This window comes from Rhea americana, unplaced genomic scaffold (assembly GCF_003343005.1).
Source record: "Rhea americana isolate MKP2758 unplaced genomic scaffold, rheAme1 scaffold_200, whole genome shotgun sequence".
Classification (NCBI taxonomy): domain Eukaryota; kingdom Metazoa; phylum Chordata; class Aves; order Rheiformes; family Rheidae; genus Rhea; species Rhea americana.
This window is the reverse complement of record NW_028186151.1, coordinates 944,899-970,846: the sequence shown is the minus strand read 5'-3', so window position 1 is coordinate 970,846 and position 25,948 is coordinate 944,899. Positions and strand designations below refer to the sequence as shown.

Sequence of the window (25,948 nt, the reverse complement as noted above, 5' to 3'; positions counted from 1 at the left end):
GTGAAGAGGAGTTCATATCATTTGATCAATGAAATAGAATGCAAAAGCATAACAGATTTATTTTAAATACAAGTTAACATAATATCCCTTGGGTCATGCTAACAGTTACAGACATCTGAATCTCTTATGAAAATGTTGCTTGATCTTATGACTTGTAGTGCAGGTGAGGTTCACCAGAAGACCATCTCTGCTTTTTATGCGTGTACATTTTTTTGAAGGCTAGGACACCAAACAAAACTTTATCCATGGTAATGATGTTACTCAGCCTGCTATTCCACGTAACCTCTTATGTTCATTAACTCCAATCTTGCACAGACGAATTGGAATAAAGAGTGATTTCTGAGAACTTTATTTTGCATTTTGCTGTGGTTTTAGTTTTGGAAACACCTCTATGCTTGAGATATGATCATAGTATTAATATTGCAAGAAAAATGTTTACAATTCAAATACACTAATATAAAAAGGTAAAAATTTTGTTTATTGGATATAAGATTCAGTGTAAAAAGTCAATTGCAATATCACTTGAATTTGTAAGACAATGAAGTGCACAAGAAAACTTTGTATTATATATCTTCTTCCTAACACTTCTCTCTTCTAGGATGTATTTTGCAACTAGACTAAAGATAAACAGAAACCTAATTTAAATATCCTTAAATTCCTCATGTCCGACATTGCTGCTCAAAAATATAGGGTGCTTCATTCTGCTGTGTAACTAGCTGGATTCCTCTTGGAGTAGCCATAATAAGACTTTTCTTATGGTCCATAAGTTGGAAACCAACAATCACTGCTGATAATTAATGGCCTACAGACAGGCATTCAGTTGTTTTCCTCAAAATGTTTGTTTGGACAGTATTATGATGAACGGGTAGGGTTTTATTTAATTTCTTTTACTGCTGTTCCTTCCATAATGGAGAGGATTTTGTTTCTTTGAACTTTTGAGCCCTTGGTCTTGCAAAGACCAGGCAACTATTGTTCTGCATTTGTTGAATGAACAAATTTGATGGAGATAGCTAACAATTCCATAAAGCCATATTGGTTTTAGGCATGTTGAAAATGTTGGTTCGTGCAGGAGAGTGAAAGAGCAAGGGAGAGTGTTACTGGATCTCAACTTCGTATTTCAGAACATGTGAGTAAAAACTGTGGTTAGCGTTCTCGTGCACCATAACAAACACCTCTGTGCATCCAGAAGTGTTGCAGGTTCCCTTCCAGAAGCCGTCTCTGCTCCGGGTCAGAGGATAAGTGTTGTCAGCTTGAACGAGCACCTTTGCTATCCCATGCAGTTTGAGTTTAAACTGAACGTTGCGATTGGCTGGCAGCAAGCTGGAGAGCGGCTCCAGGATTTCATAGCCTTCCGCCCACTTGCTGTAACTCTGAGGGAAAGCTGGCCACTTAACTTCAGTGTTCAGGCAAGAGATGAGGTAGTTGAAGATGTAGTCATAATTGCCAGGCTCTGACTTCTTCTTGGCATAGATTTTCAGAACAAAGTTCCCTGCGTGGGGGAGATGGATCTTAAGCTCAATTTGGTTCCCACGATGGATTTGCATGATGTGGCGCCTTCTCATGTCCTCTGTGAGGCTGCTGTTATCAGAATGCAGCGAGGCCAAAACACTTATGTCTTTGCCCAAGGTGAAGGTGACAGAACATCGCCCGTCGTTGGTGTGAATGATGGGGTCAGGGTGTGATGGCCTCAGGAATCCTTGCCGCTCCGAGAACCAGCTTGGTCCAACAGGCTGGTGGAGGTCCTTTGGGAAACGCATGCTCTTGTCCACAGACTTGCACTCTAGGACATATTCTAACACACAGTTGTAGACATCTTCTGAGGCTTTAGAGGATTTGGCAAAGATCTGCAGCTTGTGACTGCCTGTCTTTTGGGGATAGACTTCCAGCATCATTCCATGTTTCCTCAAAGTCATCAAACCGTGCTCCTGTATTCCCTTCAGCTTAAATGTAAATAACATGGAAGAACGGCAATCCACCGATATAGCTGCTTTTCCATTTACTATGAAATACAAGAGAAAAAGAAAATGCATAGGATTTTTCTGTATGTGCGCCCTGTCCAGGAAGACTAATGTGTCCCAATGAATTGCCACTTCCCTCACAGTAAACTGATAACAGCTTGTCAACTGTTGTCTTAAATAAGCATCCTTCAAAAAGTGCAAGGTGGAGTGTGGCTTTTGTTTTTGGAGACGTGTATTTACCTATTCTGAAATAAAATGAAACAGAACTGTGGTCCTATAGAACATGAAAGGCTGTGTGAAGTGTAGCTGAAAGTACCATCAGTTCATGTGCTCAGGACCTGATTAGACCCAATTTATAATCCAGTAGTTGCTCCAAGAAGCTTCAGAGAGGTGCAAGAACCCTGCAGTGCACAGGTGTGAAATAATCTTCCTACGAGTCCACTCCCAAACAGCTTTAAGACAAGACTGAGTCCTAAAATCTTGTTGCCTTTCAGTTTTAATTCTAGGTGCTCTTAGCATTCATAAAAACAATTAACTAGTGTCTCTGATAAAATTTGAGAAAAGTGATTTTAAGTACATGTGCTGTCGTTCAGTGCTGCTACCTGAAGAAGCTTTCTCTAAGCAGCCCGGCTAGCTCAGTCGGTAGAGCATGAGACTCTTAATCTCAGGGTCGTGGGTTCGAGCCCCACGCTGGGCGCTTGCTTTTGGTGGACAACAAGCAAATGCTGACCATGAGCCAGCAATGTGCCCTTGTGGCCAAGAAGGCCAAGGGCCCCCCGGGGTGCATTAGGAAGAGTGTTGCCAGCAGGTTGAGGGAGGTGATCCTGCCCCTATACTCAGCCATAGTGAGGCCTCATCTTGAGTATTGCGTCCTGTTCTGGGCTCCCCAGTACGAGAGAGATATGGAGCTACTGGAGGGAGTCCAGCATAGGGCTATGAAGGTGATCAGAGGGCTGGAGCATCTGCCCTACGAGGAACGGCTGTGAGAGCTGTTTAGCCTGGGGAAGAGAAGACTGAGGGGGGATCTTATCAATGTGTACAAGTACCAGAAGGGAGGGTGTCAAGGGGATGGGGCCGGACTCTTTTCAGTAGTCCCATGTGACAGGACCAGAGGCAGTGGGCACCAACTGTACTACAGGAAGTTCTGCCTGAACATAGGGAGGAATTTCTTCACTGTGAGAGTGACGGAGCACTGGCACAGGTTGCCCAGAGAGGTTGTGGAGTCCCCTTCTCTGGAGATACTCAAAGCCCACCTGGATGCTCTAGGTGACCCTGCTTGAGCAGGGGGGTTGGACTAGATGATCTCCAGAGGTCCCTCCCAACCTTGCCTGTTCTGTGATTCTGAGATCTGTGCCAAAGTGAGCTGCTGGACTTGGGGAGCTGAGCAGCTGCAGAAGGAAGTGCCTGTTTATGCATCCAAGCTTTTGGAATACAGTTTTGTTTCATTTTCTCACTAGAGTTGCTAATACCGAGGCTATCTCAGATTGCTGACGGTAATAGCAACATGTCTAACTCCACACCGCTGATCCTGATAGGGTAGCCCATCCTCAGTTGCTTACTGAGACTTTTTTGGGCCCAGGGTCTATAACAATTCTTTTGCAGCTTTGAACCAAAGCAACCCCTTGACCCTCCTCTGCCCCAAGAGCCTAGGGTGCATTGCACTTATAACCAGCTAAAGCAGCAGTGCGTGGAGAGCACAGGGCTGCCCGGAGAGCAAGTGCTCTGCAGGTTCCCCTCTGCAGGCTGTTACCTGTTTGGATGACCCCCGTCTCTGGGTGTGCAGCCAGCAAGCCCAGCTTGTAAAAATTACTGTTGTGCAGCATGTTGTTCTCAAAATCTTTCAGCACCAGAGCTGGCTTAAGAAGCTGCCAGTTACTGTTGTCCGGGAAGTGATTGTTAATGAACAGAGCTGGGTGGGTCAGAAAATAAAACTCATTGTACCTGGAACAAGAAGGAAGAGGTTAAAGGAAGTAGAGTAACTATAAATAGCTAGTTCTGCTGCTGTTGAGGGGTGGTGGTTTCAACAGGAGGAAGTTGGAGTGTTTTGGTGTGCTGAGATTTTGTGGGTTTGAAATCCTCCAGGCAGAGGAGGAACCTGAGCGTTGGTCTCCCATATCTGCGACAAAAGCTGAGCTTTTGGATAAAACCAGGGTGTCTATGCTACCCTCTGCCACCACGGGCTCCTGGAGAAAGACTCAGCTTGTTGTTTAAGTGTGGTGCAGCCCCTTGGGCAGCTGTGAATCTAGTGCTGCACAGGCTTGCATAAAGTGCCTAGCCCTGCTGAAGCTGTGATACACCAAGCAAGTGTGTCTGCTTCTAGCAGTTATGCTGCTTCCTACTGAAGGTTGTTGCCTTTCTATAGAAATGCTCTCCATCCCCTGTACGGGCAGCCTGGATTCCTTGCTTAGGCTTTGGGTCTTGATGTGGGGCCTAAAATTTGGCACTGTGTAATGCCTCTTGTCTTTGTGGTAGGTTTGTGGATTAACATAGAGACCGATCCTTTACCTGAAGGTGAACTTGCTGAAAGAATCATCAACAGAGCCACTTCCCCAGGTGCTGTCGAGTAAATGCCACCTTCCATCAAGATAGACAGCATTCCAGGCATGGTCAGAGTCTCCTGTAAAGGTCTGCCCCATCTTGTACCCACACCCCTTAGAGTATCCCGACAGCTTCATGCACTGGATTCCTGCAATGCTAAGAGGAAACAGTAAGATGTAGCAGGAGACTTTTATTTTAAGCCTTTTAATATACTTCTGTGGAAGGACGTGAGGAGCAAAATCAGCACTTCTGCAGAACTTGAATCCCATAGTCAACTGGGACCAAGTCCATAAGCTCTTTAGGTGCCTCTTTGTAGCTGAGTTTCTTGGAAATTAGGGGTTTTAAATGTCTTAGTAGGCAAGAGTCATTCTTTTTGAAAACTAGAACTCTTGACCCAGGTGACAAATTACTAACACTGTTGTCCTAGATGTCTAGGTTATTCCATGTTCTAATTTGTGGAAATCTTCCTGTTAGCTGGGACACCTATTCTTGATATGGCAGTCTCTGTACAGTGTTCCTTTAACTACCTTCCTATACCAGTATGTTGGCACGTCTGCACTGTCCAGGGTGTAAAACTCTGGGCACATTGCATCTGTGACAAGCCGATGGCTCTCCCTTCAGCATAGCAGAATCTCCTCAGCCTTCTGCAGACGGTCAAGTCCTCCCCTTTGACTAGTGACATCAAGTAGAGACTGTGGCTTTCTGGCTGTCGGGGTGGGCAGGTGACAAGAGCTCAAGGCAATGATGCCCAAGGGTGTTGATCTTGTCCTGACATTGTATAGGGGCCACTTTTTTTTTTCCTCGTAGTCTTTGCACAGGTGCTCGGACAGAGCGTCCCTTTGAAGGAAGGGGCCTTTCTCTTCCATGTTTTGAATCTTCCCTCCCTTTTGCCTGATGCATCAGGCTTCAGTTCAACATTTCTGGAGGAAGATGACAACATGTGCTAAATTGCTTTCCATCTTGTCACTCAGAGGAGTCCCTTTGACGCTGTCCACAATTAGCCCATGTAATTATAAAATGAAAGTGTGTTTGTGCATGCTTGTGTTCTCCCTGAAATAGCGAGCCCAGATGTTTGACACTAGTCACTAAAATCTGAGACCTCACTGGATTGTAGATGCTGTTTCTCTTTCCTTAAAGAGTGAGCTTGTGTTTTCCCAGAGTCCAGATGATTAAAGAAAGTCTCATTATTTTCTTATAATGAATGTCTCTTGATATGTAAATAGGATTTAAACAAGCAATATGTTAATAAACTTTCTGCCACTGAATGCAATGGATTCTAATGTTGGCATCTTATTTCAGCATTGGTTTAAACTTGCTTCACTTGGAGGATTGTTTTGTGTAGGATGGTACTGATTTGTTTTCTGCTTCGTTGAAAAGTATGTTAAATGGAGCAGCTATCTTAAGTAATAAACTGTGCATACTTCATGAGCAAGTTTATCTGCAAAATGTGCGTTTAACCTCAGTGCGAAGAAAAGTGATACGTATGGGAAAGATAAGTAGCATGCTGTGAAGTGATGGACAGATGCTTGGCTAGTGTCAGACACCTTCAAGACGTCTAGGGCTCATAACTGAGACACTGACTGGGAACTGGCAGTGCAGTAGGGTTCGTAGGGAATACCTCATTTTCCATGAAGATGCTGGTTTAAAGGGAAGATGGTCGCATCAGCTTTGCGTACGGTTGTACTAAACTCAGGCCTGGAAGTCTTTGTGTTGTTTAGTTATTTGATACTCCTTCTCTGAGAAAGAGGGTCAAAAACAGGATCACAGCTGCAAAGAGCTGATCAGGCATTAACTGGGAGCTCAAATTAGGCAGCCTGCAGAGAAGGCAAAGGTACACCGAGAGGGGAGACATGGCAGTGCAATGTTCCTACTGAAGACGGCTAGTGCAGAACTTGAAGGAGTCTGTAGTAGGGAACATGCAAATCGGTGCTCTAGTGTAGCACGGAACAGACTCTTACGCAGGGATAGTGAGGCACAGCCTGTCACAGGAGGAATTCAAAATGAATATGGCAAGACTGGAAGGAATTCCATTGAGAAACCTGGTATCGTGGGTCATCCGTCAAGTCTTTGCCAGCCCTCAGTCGCTCACGAGCCAAATTCTAATATGGAGCTGGGCAGTAAATCTGGAGCAACTCCACTGACGTGACTGGTGAGAGCTTGGATTTACACGACGTAACTGAGATCAGGAGCTGGCCCAGGAGCTTTAAGGAAGATTTGATCCTAGGAGTTTGAAAGCGGCCTAGTGGGAGGTAAGCACCAAATTCTCACTAATTCCGTGGGGACTGGCATCTAATCCTTCCAGGCTCCACGAGACATTCTCGTTGCTGGCATATTCAAACAGAATGTTAAATATTAAGGGCCAAGTTCTGCCCTTAGTTCTCCCTGCTCTCACTTGAAGTGGAAGTTAGCGAAGCTGCGACAGTGTTTTGTGCTTGGATGTGTTCAGAGTTCCCCAGAGAAAGATTAGAGCATCTTACTAATGGGCTCTTTAATAGTAGTTAAACAAAAACCAGCCTAAAAACATCCTTGGAAGAGCAATCCTGTATTGATGAGAAGAGTGATAATGTCTGTTATCTAAATTACTTTTATACAGATAAATTAACCAGGCAGATGGAGGACTGAGATCTACAGCAATGCTTAAAATGGGCGATATAATGATAGAAGATGACCTAAGTATGTGGTGGACGAGAACAACTGATTTAAGAAACAGCTGTAAACATCTGCTTAGTGCAGGAAGATGAGTAGGAAATAATCTGGATACTGTTGGAAGTGTCACTTTAAAATTCAGTGGCAGCTTCTTCCCTTTGATTTTGGGTTTGACTTTGCTTTCATCTAAAGAAGCAGCACCTATGGCTTCTCCAGAGCGAGACAGAATGGTTTATACTTGTGGTAGGTACTTGAGCACTCCTGTGCCTGAGAGGAAAGGGGCAGTTATTCGTTATAGAAAAGGTGAAAAGCAAGATGAGGTGAAATCTGGATTATTTGCAGACTAATTCTAAATAAGGAGCTGCTTAGTGGCCAGATCCACCATAGGAACTGCAGTCAGTTCGGCTGCTGAAGATTGTGCTGAAACGCCTGAAGTGCAAATGATTGTTTTGCCTTCCCTGCTGACTCTGTAAGTGAGTTTCTCTCTGCGTCTATACTAGGTTTGCCTGAAGTTGAATTAACACATTTACTCTCCCGGATTCACTCAGCCAGGCTACCTCCTAGAGTTTGGTTGTCAGTTGAGAAGACAGTTTTTGGCAAATGCTCCTAAAATATTGGTCCAAAACTTGTTTACATTCATTTCTGTTATGGCTGACATTTGGAAACTGATGCTTTGTGACTAACTTCCCATTATAAATGCCCACCTTTCCTGTATGACAGGCCTCTGAGCTAATCAGAAGAAATTTGGCTGCCAGTGTGGTGGTCAGAGGTGACAGCGTCCTGTTTACAGCAGGAACTCTGTGCTGGCACTGAAACAATTAGGACTCAATCAGTGTCAACCATTGACTTCAGCAGGACCTTTGGGGGGCTCCTGGTGACTGGCAAATTGGGCTGTTTGTTAAAGTTGCTGTAACACGTGCTAGGGGAAAAAAAACAAAAAACAAAAACATAAACCTTTAAATAGGAAGGCTGCTCTTTGCCTCCAGTCTTTATGCTTAGACTCAGCATAAGACTTGAACTGTGTGCAAGAAGAAATGATGAGGAGATCCTCTTGTGAGAAAGAGATGTCTTTGGTTATAGTTTTTTTTTTTCAGTAGCGGAGTCTATGGGATAAACATTTAGCTTTTTTTTTGGCAAAAATAATAGGAGTGGATGACTGTGAGGTTTTCTGAATGACAAAATGAATAATCAACCTGCAACTGAGGAATTAAGGAGAGTAAATGAGCAGAGTTTTTAAATAGTAAAAGGCATTTTTAGAAAGATCATTTGTTATAAATGAGCTAAGCATATGCTCTTTAATGAACAGATGCTAATTTCTCTCAATTTTTCTAATTGCTGTTTCCTAAGATGCAGTTATAAATTCATACTTGATCATCCTATTTCTTAATTCTGCTCTTCAGAACACAAGATCAGATATCATGAGATACTGTGTTGGCTGAAAGGGTTTACTGCGTTAGCAGCTGGCACAATATTTTTAAAAATATGTATGTAGCCTTTTCTCTGTAAATTTTGTTTCTTTAATGGTGGAAACTCTCCCCAAGTCTTTCTGGATGGTGTGGAAAGCCAATCATTACTGAAACATGCCACTTAATAACTGGGATGTGTGTGTTTTTCGTTTCCAAAGGTAACTCGTAAATGGAAGCTGGTCTGCTGAGAAGGGAAAGGAGGGATACTCGGCGAGAGCCAGCTTGCAGGCGCATGCTCTTAGGGAAGTACAGAACTAATTTCTGTTAGTTGGAGGCCCCCTCCAATTTTGTGTCTCTGAGCCGTCAGATCCAGTCTTCTGCTTTTAGACAACCCTGTTAGGTACGGCTGGTCCCAAACGTAACAGGCCCCTTCATTGCCGGTCTTCACCGCTCTTCTAAGCCAACCTATTACGTACTGCTGTGAGAAGTGAGATACTGTTCCCTGCTGTGACACTTGGTTTGCCTTACACAACAGCTATCTCATTTCTCTACTGGGGTTGGAGAAATGTGAGGGAGAAGCAATTTGCGCTACATTCGTATGAAAAGCATTTGTGCTTTCTGCCAAGGAATGAGCTGCCTCATATTTGAAATGGACTTGTAATTATTAAGCCTGACTTTCTTTCCTTTGTGGGGTAAATTCTGCTCATTTCTGCAATTAATCCCCTGTGAAGTCAAAAGTTTTTTGTAGGCAGAGGAACGGATTTTAGTCACTAAATTCTGATGCATCTATAAAACGGGAATTAAAGTGTTGACCTCAACTGTGAAGAGACTGACTGCTGAAAGCACTGAGGTAAGCGTCAGGCAGTATCAGTACAGCAGCTCTGTAGTGGAGGGAAAAGGCATTTACGGAGGGTTTGGGAAAGCTCCTTCTGGGACGTTGCCTACCTCTTACGTGGTAGTGTGTTGCAGACTATGTTCCTTGTTGTTTAAGTCTTGCCATGCTTTTAACCTTCGCATGCAGATACTCAAAGGGAAAGCCTAGCCTCTTCTAACCAAATTATCTCTGTGTTTTCATCTGCCATTATGTTAATGCAATGCGAAGCTCAGCAGATGGCACAAAGTAAATTATGCTGGGGAGGGGAGAGGAGAGGGAGGTGGTGGAGGAAGCAAAATTGACCTTTGTAGGACTTGCTATTATTCCGCAGCATGGTTTGAAAGCTAAAGTTCCAAGCCCTGCTTATAGTCACATTAGTCAATGCAAAGGCAGACAGAATAGGCAGAGATGACGATGAATGTTAACTCTCTCTGGCACTGAATGTTTCTGAGCTTAATTTACCTGCACATTTGCTCAAAGAGCCCAGCGTATCCCTCACAAATGCTCTTCCCCGTCTGAAGCACATCTATGGGTTTGCACGACAGCTGGCTTTTGTTATGGTAGCCCACTACGTCGTATTCTGCAGGAAGGAACACAGACTAAAGTTCATCCAAAAGCCTGAGGCAGTAGGATCGATGGGCAGCAGAAGCAACGCTTGGATTGTTTTTAATCTCCTTGAGCACGAACAACGAGAAACAAGCTGCAGTATGTACTACACACGGATGTTTCCCTTGTGGACTCTTGGTGGGGGGAGAGGGGACAACAGCTCTCTCTTGTATCACATGTATGCATCTTCCAGTCACCTTTCGTTCCAAGCCGGGGCGTAGAATGTGCAGTCAAATCCAAATGGGAGGTTATCTGCACGTTTTTAGAGAAAACGGGCCTCCTCAGGGGCCTGTCTTCATGCAGGGGAAATTGTACTCTGGAGGTATCTTGTTAAAATACAGAGCTCTGCGTTTGGAGGACTCTGACTTGTGTTATTGTCAAAGGAAACCATCGAGCCTTTTGCACTCTTTACAGGTCATTTATATTAAAATACCTGGAGAGTCTTTTGCTGGCAAATACCTGAAATGGTTTATTGTAGGTGAGTCATTTCGGTATAGCAAGGCATTAATACTTGGAAGGGGAGGAAATCTTAATTTGCTGAATGAAGGCAGAAAAGCAGTGCAACAGGGTTCTTTCAAACAGAGCTTGAGAAACTGGTCTGGGAAGGTTAATTCAATACTTAGCAACCTTGGTCATGTCCATAACCTCACTCTTAAAATATGAGCATATTTTTCTGATAAAGCTGTGAGGAATGCTGCATCAGCTGATTCAGCCTTCCTTTAATGCTGTTGAAGAAGAGGAAAGAAGCCAGCAACATGCTGTATTTATGCTTTGATGAAACGCTGCAACTGCTTTTGTTTTGTCAAACAAGCTCAGGTAATAGGTGCCTTGAGGTTGGCTCATGGGGCTGTAGGAAGAGGCAGGCTCTGGACCGGCAGCTTTCACTGGGCAAAGCTGCAGAACACTTTCTGAGGGGTAGGGAGAGCTAGTTGGTTGCAAAGTCCTAGCTGCTTTTTTATTTATTTATTTTTTTATGCTAGCTGACATAAAAGGTAACTGAAAATGAGTGTGTTTCTTTCAGTGCATGGAGGTAGTTGTGCATCACAGGTAGGCAAAAAGCTGAATGGAATGGGAGAAGCTAGCCAGGAGGTAGCTGGCTCAGTTTAAATGAGGTCCAAACTAGGATGGAGTTCCTGACTTCAGTGCTCTTTAAGGCACAGTTTGTTTCTTTAAGCAGATTTAAATTCCTAGTTCTCTGTTTGTTTGCTAGCATGTAAATAGGGATCAACATATGCAGGAAAGAGGGAGAATAGGAACTCAGAAGGTGTAAAAGTATTGTGGGAAGATCGAAACATACTTGCCAGGGACCAGAGATGCCCTGAGAATTGTGTAAGATGGATGGATTCCTGGTCAGTCCGAATCAGCCAGGCGTCCCAGGTGGACCTGCGCTGTGAGTGCAAATCCAGAGGGTTCTCAGAGGAACTGTAGATCCTGGAGACTGAACCTCAAGACAGTGTAGGCCATTTAACCCCACCTCTTAAATGGAAGAGTCCTAGCCCAAAGGCAAGACTCTGTTTTATGCCTGATATGGTCAGTGTCCCTTTTTCTCAGGAGGTGTCTGCCATATTGAGGATGACACTCCAGTCACTTGGGACTATTTCACCTTCCACCTTTACATTTTTTGGTTGACCTAGACAGTCACGGACAGAAATGAGTTAATGTAAAGGCAGTCTGCGTGATCAGCAGCCAACTGGAGTGCAGTGCTGGGATGAGTCAAATTCTCGGTTTCGTGAAATGCAGTAAAATCAGCAGTGTGCAAATTTAAGGGCAGGACTGAGGCTGTTTGGGACTGACCTAACTATGCTAACAGTGCAGTTGCTGGCAAAACTCCTACTGATCTCAGTGGGGGTGAGATTAGGCTAATGCTTCTGAAAATCACTCTTCTGCTCTCTGAAATCTGGCCCATTTAGTTAGTGAGCTGCACTGCACCAAACTTGCTGTCAGCTCAGCAGACCCCGTGGTGCCCATCTCTTGGGGTATTTATCATAATTTGAGCATCGCTTATTGTTACATGTGTTGTAAATTGGCTTGTGTTGAAGACGGCTGCCATGTCTGGCTTCTGTCTGTGCCCTGAAGGTAGGAAAATATCTGCCACTTCCATCCCTGCCCGCTTATGCATGGAGCTGCCCGGGATGCGAGTGAGATTAAAACCAGGATGCTAATTCTTTGATCCAAGACATCATGCAGGACAAGGTTAGGTGCCTGCCCTGCTGCCCGCACTCTGCAAAAGGTGCCTGGAGAGAGTGATGGGCGAAGAGGCAGGAGGCTGGGGTAGGATGTATGGAGCAAGAGCGTGGGGAAGGGGCTGGGGCAGTTGGGGCAAGGACTGAGGGGATACATAAGAGGCGAGGGGAAGAATAGCTGTACTTCCAGGAGTTAATGGGGGGGAAAAAACACTTTTGCATATGTTATGCAAAATGCAATCAATCTGCAGATCTGGTCCCCCCGGGGAGGCCTGGGCCAAGAAGGTTTTTCCTCCCTATGATGTGGCAGATTGAAGAAGCTTTCCCTTCTGCCTCCTCCTCCTTCCTTGTCCTCTGCATGCACTGGTTGTTTTCGAAATGCCAGCGTTTGAGGTGGAGTTTGGGAGGAAGGGCCGGGGCAACTGGCTGTGATTCTCATGAAGGCTGAGAAGGAGTGTAGATACAGGTAGGGACTGTAATCAAGCAAGTGACAGCGTGTTTTTTGAAAGCTGGCCTCCCTGATGTGCTGCTCTGACAAGGGCTGACACATACGCCAGTAGGATTAACACTGTCAGGTACCAGGTAGAAAATGGAGCATAAGATGGATCCACAAAACACAGGGGCTGAGCTGGCAGGGCAAACAGCCAAGAGAAGAGTGTCAAAGGCAAAAGGGTGCTTTGCCCGGGACTAGCTATGCCAAGCATAGGGCCAGGCAGTCGCAATTGCTCCTTGCAAGGGCTTGTCTTCTGCCAAAAGAGGGGGAGCAACGGAGAAGCTGCAGAAGCAGCAGTGGTGACACTAAGCTGGGTGGGCAGCCTGGTGATCCCTGAAGAGATGAGGCACCTGATACCCAGGCTACAGCAGCAAAATCCCTCCCAGAGCAAAGGCAGCAGGATGCAGACTCCACTGGGAATAGCTATGTGGGCATGCGTGGTTTCAGGACAGTGGTGGCAATGAAACTTATGATGCTGGGTGGCTCTGAACATGACAACCAAGCCTTTGGTGCATGGCAGCCTTGTTTTACGCTGCAGCTGCTTAGATGATAGTAAATTATATGGTAACACCACTGAATAAATCGAGCAGGAGTCACAGGCTTACCACATGGGAAGGAGTCATGTACAGACAAACCTTGTAGGACTGGAAGTGCTAGGAGAGGGTGGATGGAAATGGGAATGGTAAATAACCTCTGTGTGTGTGTGTGTGTGTGTGTATGTATATGTATATATATGTATACATACATATATACATGGATAAATATATACATGTATACAAGCCTTTCTTCCACCCACTGCATGTCCTTGTGTGAACTGACCCATAGAACATAACAGTAAAATGCAATTGCAGTGCAATGAGAGTGTCAGCAGTGGCATTATCTACAGAGGCTCTGTCAATCCAAGATCTCAACCTACCTATGTGGTGGCATATCCACATCCAAATCGCTCGGACTTTCTCCAAGTCAGTCCGGGCTTGTTTAAGCAGGGCTGTAACGAGTTCCTCTACGCTGTTCTTGACGTTTACCTGTTTGTAAGGAGAATGCATTGCAAGATTGTAATGAAGAAATGCTGTGGTAGATCTACCTTGCTTCCTCCTCCCTTCTGCTAACGCTAGGAGGACCCTCGCCAGCACACTGCTCTAACTTGAGCTTCACTAATAATAGAAATACAAAGCTGTAATTCCACACTCCAAGCAAGAAATATTTTGGCTCTTAGTTTTCCTCCTGGAGGGGGATCTCTCTTGCTGATGTATGCACAGAAATGTTTTTTCACCATGGACTTCGAGGCACTTGCCCAGTAGCTCAGATTGAGCTGACGTTAGTGCTTGTAGCTAGATTTCAAGGAATGGTCACGGTGGAGTGAACACTGGAAGGAGGACAGAGGCAAAAGCATGACTTACTTTTAATGCGTAGGCATCCAGCTTCTCAAATTGCTGCAGGTCTACCGGCATGGATTTCAAAGAAGATTTGTCCCATGGATATACTGCGAAGAAACAAGTTGTTATTGTCTCAGGGGGAATTTTTTCTGGCTGAACACTGGAACAAGGGGATACAGCAGAGCTTCCTGCCTCCTGTCTGATGCCCAGAGGTGTTGTCCATCAGCAGGTGCTTAGGAAGCAGGGAACACGAGGGCACCCGTAGGATTTTCTTGCCAGGTGCACAGAAAGCAGAGTTCATCCTGCCAAGCTAGTATAATCTAGGCATAGCTTGAGTAGCAGGTGCCTGCTCACTGCATAATAGCATAGAAAATCCCAGAATATTACATTGTAGGTGAGCAAGATACAATGCAGAAGTATCAGCGAGCATCTGTGCTGTGGATACCTTAGGTAAACACAGACTTTTTCAAATTCAAATCCAGCAGAGATGGATTTCTTCAACAGTCTCACTGAAAAAGATGAGACTGTTTTGCCCAATAAAAGGCCACAATTCTGCCCAAATTCAGGTGTGTGAGTAACATTACGTGGAGCAGTTGTATTGAGATTGATGTGCTAATTGCTTTGTGTGCATCTTTGTAGGCTCTAGACTACTCTGTGTGGATGAAGGTGTAGTAAGTTATCCTAATTCATCAACTAGCTTATTTTTATGACATTCTCCAAATGAGCTGACATTGTTCTCACCAGTCACTGAGCTACTGGAGTGTTCCAGATGCAGCTTGGTACACAGCTGGATCAGAAGAACATCTCCCCTGGTCTGCACTCTGCTCAGCACTCCCATTTCTTCCAAGCTAGTAAGAATTGGGCTCTACAGCTCTCCTCCTGCTATGTGTTGTCAAAGCCTAAAGCTAAAGGACTAAAGACATTTCTCAAGGTATCTGTAGGACTGTTATTTCTCAGGAAACAAAGGTTTAAGAGATCATCAAATGAAAATGCTGTTGTACGACTCCAAAGAGCTAGAAGATGTGAATGAATGGATGGTGCTTGTAGAACTGCTGTTTGCTTAGCGATGGGTGGCTGGGAGGAGGGAAGTGCCTCAGGCTATGAGCGGGGGCATGAGGACTTTGGCTTGTTGTGTGCAGCTTTGGATATTTGCAACCTTGCTAGGCAGGTGGGACATTGCTCTGTTGCCTGGATGCCCCATGCTGGTGGGATCTGGATGCGTGAGAGGCAGTGAGAGCTGCCCATCTTTGCTGAAAACCTGATGGTGCTTCTGAAGTCTATTCATCATGTTCCTTCTCTCTCCCTCCCCCAAACTGGGCTGTGGCCTCTTTGCTACCACCTCCCTCCAGCCTGCTGGGGAGCTGGCCATCTCCTAGTGCCTTTCCCTTCACCTTGAAAGTCTGCCTGAACCGCAAAGAGCTTGCTAATATGAGCCTTGCTCTTCTCGGAAACCTCTGCCCCAGGGAGGGATTAGGGGAGCGGAGCTCTGCGAGTCTGGCTCGCGCAAGTGTCCTTGGCTCCGTGTGGCTTCGCCGTGTCCTGGCAATGATGTGCCAGTTAGGACGCAGGTGACCAGCACCTGCTGTCCTTCCCTGCGCTGGGTAGGTGCCTGTCTGCCAAAATCTGGATGTGAGCATGCAGCATCTGTTTCTTTAACAGGCTTGTTTGTTTATCTCAGTTTTCACTGAAAAGGGCTATTATGCTGACCTAAGGAGAGATAAAGCAGATTTACACATTTAAAGGTTCCTGCTCTATACAGCTCTGAAAATTACTTTCTGCCTTTTGGGAACTGGATGGTTTTTTAAAATTGGTTATCAGTTTTCGTCTTTGTCAGGTTATAGCTGCAAAGGCTCTCTACAGAAGCAGGGTCCTCCATAACTCATGTAGTTTTATGCTGTTACCTTGGTTGTTAGAAAATGCGCATCATGCCCATTTACAGAGTAGCCTTCCTCAGATATGGAGAGACTTGAGAACATCTAAAGCAGATGTGACATTCCACTCAGACAAATAGAGGATAGGGAAGCTGAACCTACTTGTGATAATAGAAATGAAATCACTTGTCAATGCACTCTGGTTTAGGTTTGGAGCAGAGCAAGTTCTGTTTCTAGGATTGACTGGCTTCCCGTATAGGGCTGCCCTACATTGTGCCCAGCTGTGCTGGTGGCATGAAGCTATGACGTAGCCAATAGTTACCATGCAGGTCTTTTCCGCTTGGTGGCCGTGGGGCTTCAGTCTTTTGGAAACCTGGCAAAGTGGAGAAGGGAGCATGAGGCAAGCAGTTGTTAGTAAGAGAGAAAGAATAGACAAAAATAAGTGAATTTGGTGAACTGGCTTGGGTGAAAGAAGTTGGAATTCAGGCTTTTCTCTGCCCATTTGCTTGCATTTGGACATGCAGGTTAATCACACTGGGGAGAGTGGGCACAGAGGGTAGAAGGCCTCCTGGATCATCACTGTGCCCTGCTTCCCCTCCCTGCGGTCTCGTGGCTCTTGTAGATGCCACATTCCCAAGCAGTCAGACATCTCCTGTTCTAGCCTGAGGGCTGGGAACACCAAACCCCTGCTCACCACCCAGCCAAACTGCTCATGGCATGGAAGAACTGAGTGCGTGCGCGCTGCTGAGAGATCTGAGATCCAGATCGTGCCTGAAGCAGTTGTTAGATGATAACTTTGCAGAGAGCCCTACAGCAGCTGGAGGGATTTTTGAGGGACATTGCAGCCCCCAGATTGTCACCACAGTTTAACCCCAGGGCCTTTGGAGGAGACCCTCCCACCCTAGAAACAAGGATTTTGCTGTCACCATCAGCTGCTTCTCAAGGTCCAGGCACTGGCAGGGTACAGCTGCATCTGCCCAGCAGGGAGTCCGGGCATATGGCCACCTCCAGGCAGTACAGTCAGCATCTGACCTCGGGTGCTGGCAGCTTCTCAAGAGCTTCAGGATGACAGGCCCCAGCAGGGGAGAAGGGAGCAACTCCCCTAAGCTTGGGCACGTGGGTTTGTGTTAGAGAAACACGCTGTAGTAAAGCAACCTCACCTCTGTTGTCCCGGCCTCTCAGACTGGGCTTTCGGACACCTGCAACAACAGCGGCACAGTCGGTTAAATCACTGCACTGCTGTGGCAACCCACGCTCTGGCTCGAGGGGCCTCTCGTGAACGGTGTGACACCCTGTCCTGGTTGCAGCCCTTCAGGCTCCTAGAGGCTTCCTGTCATTGCTGCTTCCCTAAAGGGAAGAATGCTTCCCCATTTCCCGTTGGCCTGTCCTTGGTCCTTTCTTTTGGAAAGATGGTATGTCTATGGACCTGGCCCACACTATTAGGTTTTAGAAACTTTTTTGTTTCTGTTGGTAATGGTTTATCCACTGCAGGGAAGTTCTGCCCTCTGTAGTAGCCTCCAAGATGTGGGGACTCATTAGTATCAAGGAGTGATAACACTAGAATGACAGATGATGGCAGATGTGGCTTTACCTACTCCCAAGAGGGGGCTGTTCTGAGGCTGAAATGTGGTCACTGCTCTAGTGATTGCATGTACAGCAGGGTTAGGGCTGAAAATTGGAATTTACTCTTGTCATTTTGTTGTTTTCAGGCTCCCCTCCTGAACCTGTTTGCCTGGGAGGCAGGACATGTTGTATGGTGTCCTACCGAGTCCTGCAGAGACATCAGAAATCGTTGTGATTCTCTGGCCACTGCAGTCCCTGAAGCTCCGAGCGAGGCACGAGCTGTGTCCGGACGTGAGACCCTCTCAGTAAGGGCCCTCTGGCCTGCACTCGCACGAACACCTGAACCCTACATCTGTGCTGCAGCGCTACCTTTTCTTTGGGAAGCATTTCTCTTCCTGCCTCGATCCTGTATCATGTGTCACTGTGATGCCCCGAGCGCCGCAGCGCGCAAGTGAGCTCTGCCTTGGCGCACCTGCTAGGCATAAAGCAGCAGCACGAAAAGCAGGGCTGTACCTTTCCCAGAAGAGAGCTTCTTGAGCAGTTGTGGGGTGGCATCTCTGGGGTGTATCTCCACTGTCATCTGAGTTCCTGCAGAAACGGTGAGAAACTCTGTAAGAAGGGGGAAACTAAGCAGGAAGCGAATGCAAACCAAGAGCGGAATCAGTGCAAAGGATCCGTGTGCTGAGCCGGAGTTGCGTTTCTCCGTTGGGAAGAGAGCCCTGCTTGCTCTGGGGCACCGGCTGAGCGCGGCGGGAGGTGCAAGCGGCAGCTCCTCTCGGCTTGTTTGGGGGTGTTTTGTTTAAAGTTTCATTCTGAAAGCCAGAGAGAACTAGAAGGGAAAAAAAGTTAGGTGGTGTCTTGCAAAAATTTCTGCAACTTTTTGAAAGAGACTGCATTTTTTGGCATGTGTTTTAGAAGGTTTCTAAACCTCGAGGTTTCTCTGCAGGACTCTGGTACACTCGGGGCTCCTCGTTTTGGATCAGGCAGTGAGAAGTTAGTTTGGAGACAAGAGGTCAAGATATTCATGCGTCCTGGGACCGCCAGCTAATCGCACTTGTTAGCTCCTACAGTTTCATCAAGAGTCTCATGACATTTGGGGTTTTCCATAAAACCCAGCTCTTGGAACCAGTTAATTAGGTAGAATTCTGCAATTTCATCAAATAATAGCTATTTCTCAGAATTTAACTTTTTTTTTTAAAAAAAGCTTTTGTATCTCTTGTGATTAAGCAGAAAAGCTCAGTGTCATTTAAACCCCAACAGCAGAAGGCGAGGAAGAACTACACAAACTGTAAAAACCCTTCTAAATCCCGGAGCTTGACTCCAGTTCTTGGATGCTTGCAAGTATCAGTGCGGCAGGATTAGGGCTGGTTGGTATATCGTGCCAGTTAATTCTGAGGCAAAAGGTAGTTGTTTCTTGACGGCATGCCTTTGTGCAAATAGTAAGATTTTCTAAACGTTCTCAATATGGCTTTTTTTCATTTAAGATTATTTTTATCTTTGGATTTTTGTGGGGTTTCTTACTGACTTCCACTTTCTCCATTCTTTTCACCATAGATTAAAATTCTTTGTTTTCAAAAAACAGATTTAATAGTGAGGAATACATTTTTTTGGAATGCATTTTTTCTAGCAAGCTTAAAAGATATTTAATAAATCCTAAAAAAGTAAGCCCATAAGATATTTTTCTAAGTTATGCATCTGTCTACTTTAAAACCTAATGGCATGAAATGGCCACTGATGTTTTTATAACACTTTTTTACTGTTCCTTATCAAGACCTACTTTGTGAAGAAGTGGCAAGCCTTTGGATGTGAGCTTTTGTATGGAACTGATAGAGGGGATGAAATGGAAGATGGTTCTGTCATAAGATGTGAAGATATTGTTTCGATAACGGGGAAAGGCTTGCTCTTCTCCTGGTTCTCGGTGGCCGGATGAGTCCTGAGAGTGCTTCGTGGAAGAGCTGTGCCGGTGCTGCCCTGGCAGAGTGTTGTAGTGCAGGGAAAGCACCTTGCACAGCAGATCCATCTGAAAGGGATCAGCTCTTAATCTGAACTTTTGTCAGCATTATTTTTTCCGGTACTTGCACCCTTCCAGCAGCACTGGGGAAAATAGGTTTTTTGCTAGTCTTACTGGCTACATCTATGCTATGTCCTGGCAGTCAGGGAGGTGGTGGGAAAGGGTGCTCCAGGAGCACCTCCGTGCATCTGCAGTGAGAGGACAAGGATGCCGGTGGCCCTGGCTGCCAGCCTTCCTGCTGTCCTATGGGTGGCACAGGCTCTAGGTAAGCCGTGCGTGCCACCGACCCTAGCAGCAGAGATGTTGGGCTTATTCCCAACTTGGCTGTTTGCCGTTACCGTTGCAAGGACAGACCAGGTGCACAGCAGTGGTGTGCCCTGGGACAGCACGTCCACACTGTGCTACCTGGCCGCAGAGGCTGGGGCCGTGTCCAGAGGCCCGGCACACTCCCAAGCGTTGCCCTTGCCAGCTATACCTTGAGCTTGGCCATGACTGAACGTGGACCCCTGGGAGCTTTGGCTGGAAGGAAGATGTGGGCTTGTTTTGGGGCCCAGGAGATCTCTGTTAAGTGTGATTGTCAACCCAGCTGTCCTGGTGGTGACACACCTCCTCCAGCAGCTGAGCGCTGCAGTCGGGCTGGCAAAGCCTTGCCGAGCGAGAGCTGGAGGGACGCCGAGGTTTTGCTGGGAGCGCTTTGCCAGCAGGCAAAACCCAAGCCTACGGAAGCAAAACCACAGGAGCTGTTCCCAGCTACTACTACCCCTGCATGCTTGGCCTGTGGAAAGCCCAGGGAGTCTGAGAGTTGGTCTATGGTTTTAATTCTTCCAGCTCAAGATAAGAAATTGTCAGTGTGCGTTTTTTCCCCCCCTCTCCTTTTGGGTGTTCTGAGCCTATTTTATTACCAAAAAAAAAAAAAAAGACTTGAGCAGGAGCTGCCTGAAACCTTGCCCTGAAAAATTGTTATCCCTTGGGTCACCACTTACCTTCGTTGGAGTAAGAAGTAACGGCTTGCGTCTGCTTGTAGGGCTCCCTGGGGACCTGCTGGCCTGATTGGTTGAAGAAAAACATCTCAGTGACTCGGGGAGAGTGGAGGCGTGCTGATGGAGGTGCCCAGAGCGGCGGCAGATTAAACCCGTAAATTTGCTCAGCAGCAAAGTAAGTAATGACACCACAAGCCCGACCTGCCTCTCCAGCTTGCGAGGCGGACGGCGCAGCGTGAAATGATAGTGCGTGGCCCCGTGCCAGGTGCTCGCGCTCAGATGGCGCGAACGGAGGGGGGAGGGAAGCCGGGAGGGAGCAAGCCCCCTCATTCAGGGAGGATGTTAGCTGGACACGGGCAGCTCTTCGGAGAAGCTTGGCTGGAGCAGAGAAAGCTTGTCTTTGCGTGGGGCACTGACCCAGCGCTGCCGGGTCGCGAGCTCCCCTTCCTCCCCGGTGCCTGCGGAGACTGCCGGCTCCCTGGGGCAGAGGCTATCTCGCCAGGGACGGAGCACCTGGCAGGCCTGGGGCTGGGGGCACCGAGCGCTCCCATATCACACACCATTGCGAGCGGCATAAATCCATCCCTCGGGGCTGCGCTGACAGTGAGACAGCGCAGTCAGCGAATGCCGTGCGTGATAGCTCGCATATGGCTTTGGATGCTAGACCCTGCTGCAGGGAGGATGGATGCTGGCCAGGCCGCGAGGGTGATCCCTTGCTCTTTTTCAAAGTGTCATGAGATCCACGTCCTGGCAGCCCCAAGAGACCAGTGCAAGGAGCCTCCTTTTAACAGCTCCTCCTTGAAGGCCAGATATCATTCGTAACTCATGGCTGCGTCAAGAATCAGGCCCGTGAATTATGAGATTTTGCTGCACTGTATGGGGCAGCAGCCTGCTTATTGCAGCATGGTTCAGGCTAGGCTCATGTAATACAGTTTGTAAATATTGCAGCAGCACCAGCTGCTTGGTGGTGTCGGAAACTTCATCAAGATGCTAACGTGGCTGATTAAAGGTGAATTTATTAACCCCTGTGGTGCTAGAGGATCTAGAGCTCTGTCTGTTCTTTTGACATCAGAATTTCTTAGTGATCCTCAAGGGGATTTAACTTGTGCCTAAGGCAGAGCTGTGAGAAAAAGTTTCCTGTATGCAGATCTGCACTAAATCCTCCTAGTCCCGCAGTCAGTCCTGTGCAGTAGCTAGTCAATACTGTCCCTTTGCTCGTAATAGATGTTCTGGTTTCTGCGCTGCAGCAGAATTACAGACCCTCTTGAGCATGACAGAGGAGCAAGCGAGCGTTCTGCAGAGGTGGGTATTTGTCTGCTTTGCGGAATTAAGGTTTTTGTTATCTAGTGTCTGACACCATCAGATCTGTTAAAAATAAGTTGCATCTTGCTGTGAAGTATTGCTTGCTTGCTCAGTCTGGGAGGTTTATCCAGCTACCATTGATTTCAGAGGGACGTGGATCAGGACTCCTGTCAAGCAGCGTACTGGTAACAGCCACGGCTTTTGTGCACTGCTATTGCTGGTGCTGCGGAAGCAAAGCTCCTGGGCAGTATAATTGGAATCAACTGTTTGGTGCTGTTAGACCTAACTGATGTTTATTCTAATGACCTGGCTTTTTGCTTTAGCTTTGTCCCTTGCCTTTCTCTGCTAGGCGTTGCGTTATGTTTAGAGTACCAGGAAAGCGAGCATGCTGGTCTGATTCCCTTTCCTGGGAGCTGCTTATTCATGGTGCACCGCAGTCCTGCAGCGCAGTTGTGTGCAGCCAGGGATAACCTCTTCAGATGTTACTTCTAGCTGTTTCGGGGCAGAGAGGGGAGGAGTTGGCAGGGGAACATTCAAGACTAGCAGCCACATCTTCCCTTGAGATCAGTCGCACCTGACTCGCACAGCTGCGCTCGGCAGTCTCTGAGGGGCGGAGATGAGGAAAGGTTTGGTGGGTGGACAGGTTGAAAACCCAAGCGCTTCTTGCACACAACAGGTCCTCCTTAAGCTACACGAATCCTGGGGAAGTCTCTGGAAGCTCTCTCGGCAGCCTGAGCAATCTGGGGCACTGAGTTTCCCCTGCCATCAGCTGGCTGTGAAATGTAAAAGAGCTCCATGCACCTGAAATATGACCTAGCTCCGTGACAACTTGCAGGAGAGTCCCCTGCCCATCGTGCATGGGCTCTGCAGTGTGTCACCACCATCCTATCGTGCACCCTGCCCACGAGGGACAGGCAAGCTCAGAGGGAACGTGTCTGGTGACACACGTTCCTCAGGTCTCTGAGTGCATGTAGCAAACCCCACCAAAGGGCTGAAACGGGATGGGCTGTCCTAAGCACCTTGTTGCTTGAGAGGCACTGCTGGGTGCTAAAAGCCTGCAAATTGATTTTGTGCACCGTGGTTAGTTTATCTGCAGCGCGGTTTCCCCCCGCTTAGAGCGAGAACACAACATACCGTTAGGGTCTCTCCCCTTCGGTGGCTGTGACCTATTGTTTCCGTTTCCATCCTCCTGTAAACCTGTAAAATATAAACATGAGATTGGCAGACAGTCCTTCTGGAGTACCATGCAGCATGGGCTTGGGAGCAAAACACAGAGAGGCAGAAATCACCCCGCGTCGGGGGAGCACCACATCAGCCAAGCATTATTTCTCAAAAAACCCACACGAGAATGCTGCAGAGTTCACAGTCGTTAGATCTTTTCCCATTGCGCTCTTCTTTCCTCCTCTGGAAACCTGGATTTTAGCATGCATCAGCCCTACCTCAATGGGACCCATGCTCTGGTCTCTGCTGTGCAGACCAAACCTCCCAGCACATCGGGGGTCTGGATGAGGGATTTCTGGTACTATGGCACTGCGGTATTTGCAGGCCACCAGCACATACAAGGTTCTGGCAGTGGCTGAAGGCCAAGCACCCCGAAATCTTTCATCTGATCCCTCACAGCTGAATTCAGATGTCTTCAGGATCCATCTTTCCTGCCTCATCTGTAGTATTGGTTGCAGCCCCTGTTGCTAGAGCATGAAGTACCAGAAGGGAAACAGGACTATATTTTAAGGCTAAGTGGTTTCCATAGGGCTCGCTTGTGTTTGGGAAGGTATGAGATGCCCTATTAGATGAAGCATGAGCATACTTCTGTGTACTTCTGTGTCAGCCCTGCCTACCCTTGTTAACTTGGACCTGATTGCATGGTAGAGCTAGCTTTCCCCCAAGATTTTAGGGCAGAAATATTCCTTTTCTTTTTCTTTTTCTTTCTTTCTTTTTTTCTTTTTTTTTTTTTTTTTTTTTTCAGCTCTGCAGAAAGGGGCTCCTTGCATTTGCAGAGCACAGCCATAGCTTTTTGGAAGATCCCCTGGAGGGATAGCAGCTAGGCCAGGGGAGACTGTCCCAAACTGCAGCTATAAATGGCTCAGGGTTGTCGTTGCTGGAGACAAAGCCTCGACCCACTTCAAACCAAACTGTTTTATCCCTGTATTCCTCTGTGATAGGCACTGGTCTGGGGCTAAGCAGCTACGCTCGGTCCCTGCTCCCCTTGCACGGCTGAGCGAGCCTGCGGAAGCTGCTCAGGGCTCTTGCAGGACAGAGCAAGGGGCAAACATAGTCCTCAGATTAGTACCCGTGCACATGTCACCTCCTCCGCACCCCGGACGCTGAGCAACGTGCAGCACACGGCATGCAGCGTGCTCTGCTTCGCCGTCGCAGGAGGAGGGGTCCTGCTGCACCAGAAGGACCGGGGAAGCCAAGCCGGGTTTCTACGAGAAGGTCTGCAGTTTGGGGGGTTTGCAGCATGCTGCCCTAAATGGAAGGGAAAGAGGAGAGGGAGAGAGAGAAGGGCAACCCCCCAAACGCTGTTCCAAAGCTGCCGCTTCGCTTCGGCGTCTGCGGCGCAGCCCTCCCCTCCTCGCGCCGGCCGCCGGCAGGGCTTTACCTGGGCTCGGCGCTGGGGCGCTGCTTTCCGTCCGTCTGTCCCTCGGCGCTTTCAGCCTGCTTGTCGCCTTCTCGGGGTGGACGATAAGCAGCAAATTGATCATGACCGAACTGGGATCTGCCTTAAAGTCCATGGTACCCATCAGAGCATTGCCCCGGCGGTGTTCCTCAGGCGGAGCTGCCGCTGCTCCGAGCCGCTGTGTTTGTTTTCCACCCTCGGAAAGGCAAGCCGTCTGCCCCCAAGGCAGAGCGCGCGCCGAGAGCCGGCCCTGCCAACTGCACCATTAGGGCTTTGCCAAAGCCTACCCTAATGAAGAGGTTACGAGTCACCTTTGAAAGGAAATCGCAGAAGGGATCCGTTTCCTAACGCAGAGGAAGGAGCCGCGCGGCAGAGTTCTCGTTTCATGCCCTCGGCTCCCCCCCGCCTCTCGCTGCCCTTTCGGCTTTAAGCACTTGTCTACACTTAAATCCCCCGAACGGGCGCTGCTTAGCTGGGGGGCGATTCGCGTGCTGAAGCTTGCAGAAATCCTTAAAAGGATTTCTCTCTTGATTCGCGCCCTGAGTGGAAACTGAAAAGATGCTTGGGAATATAAATAATAACAGTACCAGCTGCGAAGGGAAGGGAGAGGGAGAGGGCAGTGGCGCCGGGAGGCTGCAGCCTCGCGCTGCGGAGCGGGAGCTGCTGGGAACCGGCTCCGAGCAGCCGCTTTTGGAGGGCGGGTGTAGCTTTTTTTCAAGGCTTAGCGAGCAAAGCAAAGGTGGAGGTAACTGCGTGGTGGAAAGGGGGCCGTGCCGGAGCGGCTCGGGCTCCCTCTGCCCCCGCCGGAGCGGCGGCCCTGCTCTCCGCAGGCTGCGGCACCGGGCTGGCGTCGCTGAAAAGCGAAAGCTGCGAAAATCCCCCCTTCCCAGAAATGCTCCGAGCCCACAAAACGGGGGCCGGGAAGGGGCTACAGTACGAGCGAGCAGCCCAGTTCAGCTGGCCGCTGCAGCCCGGAGAAGGGGCTGGCAGGGCGAAGGCTGTCTAATTTTATCGCTGGCCTCCGTCCCGCGCGAGGGCTGCCAGCGGAGGGATGTTTGGCTGGGGGGTCTCGGGGGACCGGCAGCACCTGCGGGCGCTCTCCGGCGCGGCCACGGAGTGCTGCACCCGTTGCGGCCCGGGGTGGGGGCTCGCGGCGGGGCTTTTTGGGGGTGCCGCAGCCCTTCTCGCCGCAGGGGTCTCGGAGCGCTCTGCTCTTCTGGCAGCAGTTGGCGGGGGAAGTTGTTTTCCTGAGTCTGCGGGCAGGAGCTAGTACTACTGCATGGTGTTCGGTTACTCGTGTGCTGAGACGCGGGTTTTCCCCGTGCACCTCTATATAAAGTCCTCTTCCCTCCCGATCTGCTGGCCCTCGTGTGCTCCCGAGCCCCTTCCAAAGCACGGACAGCCCGTACGCCTCCGCGCCGGCCCGCAAATCCAGCGCTCGGCGGCTCCTCGGCACGTCCAGAAATAGCGCGGCTGGCTGCGCGGGGGGCCTTCCTGCCCCCGGCTCCGCAGCCGCCCCGC

General features: G+C 48.2%; 1 protein-coding gene and 1 non-coding gene across 2 annotated transcripts; one reads left to right on the top strand and one right to left on the bottom strand.

Annotated features, from left to right (window-relative positions):
• Positions 1 to 600: 600 nt before the first annotated feature.
• KY (kyphoscoliosis peptidase) lies at positions 601 to 24,653 on the bottom strand. The gene is made up of 12 exons (XM_085303891.1): positions 24,410 to 24,653; positions 22,942 to 23,004; positions 20,509 to 20,571; positions 18,028 to 18,102; positions 17,112 to 17,150; positions 16,274 to 16,324; positions 14,105 to 14,187; positions 13,621 to 13,729; positions 9,885 to 10,002; positions 4,464 to 4,652; positions 3,709 to 3,899; positions 601 to 1,999 (listed from the first exon to the last, which is right to left on the bottom strand). The coding sequence occupies exons 1-12, from the start codon at positions 24,549 to 24,551 to the stop codon at positions 1,095 to 1,097; spliced, it is 2,028 nt and encodes a 675-aa protein (XP_085160017.1). The 5' UTR covers positions 24,552 to 24,653; the 3' UTR covers positions 601 to 1,094.
• Positions 2,583 to 2,655, top strand: TRNAK-CUU (transfer RNA lysine (anticodon CUU)). The gene has a single exon. It is a non-coding gene; the product is annotated as a tRNA-Lys (tRNA).
• Positions 24,654 to 25,948: the final 1,295 nt, after the last annotated feature.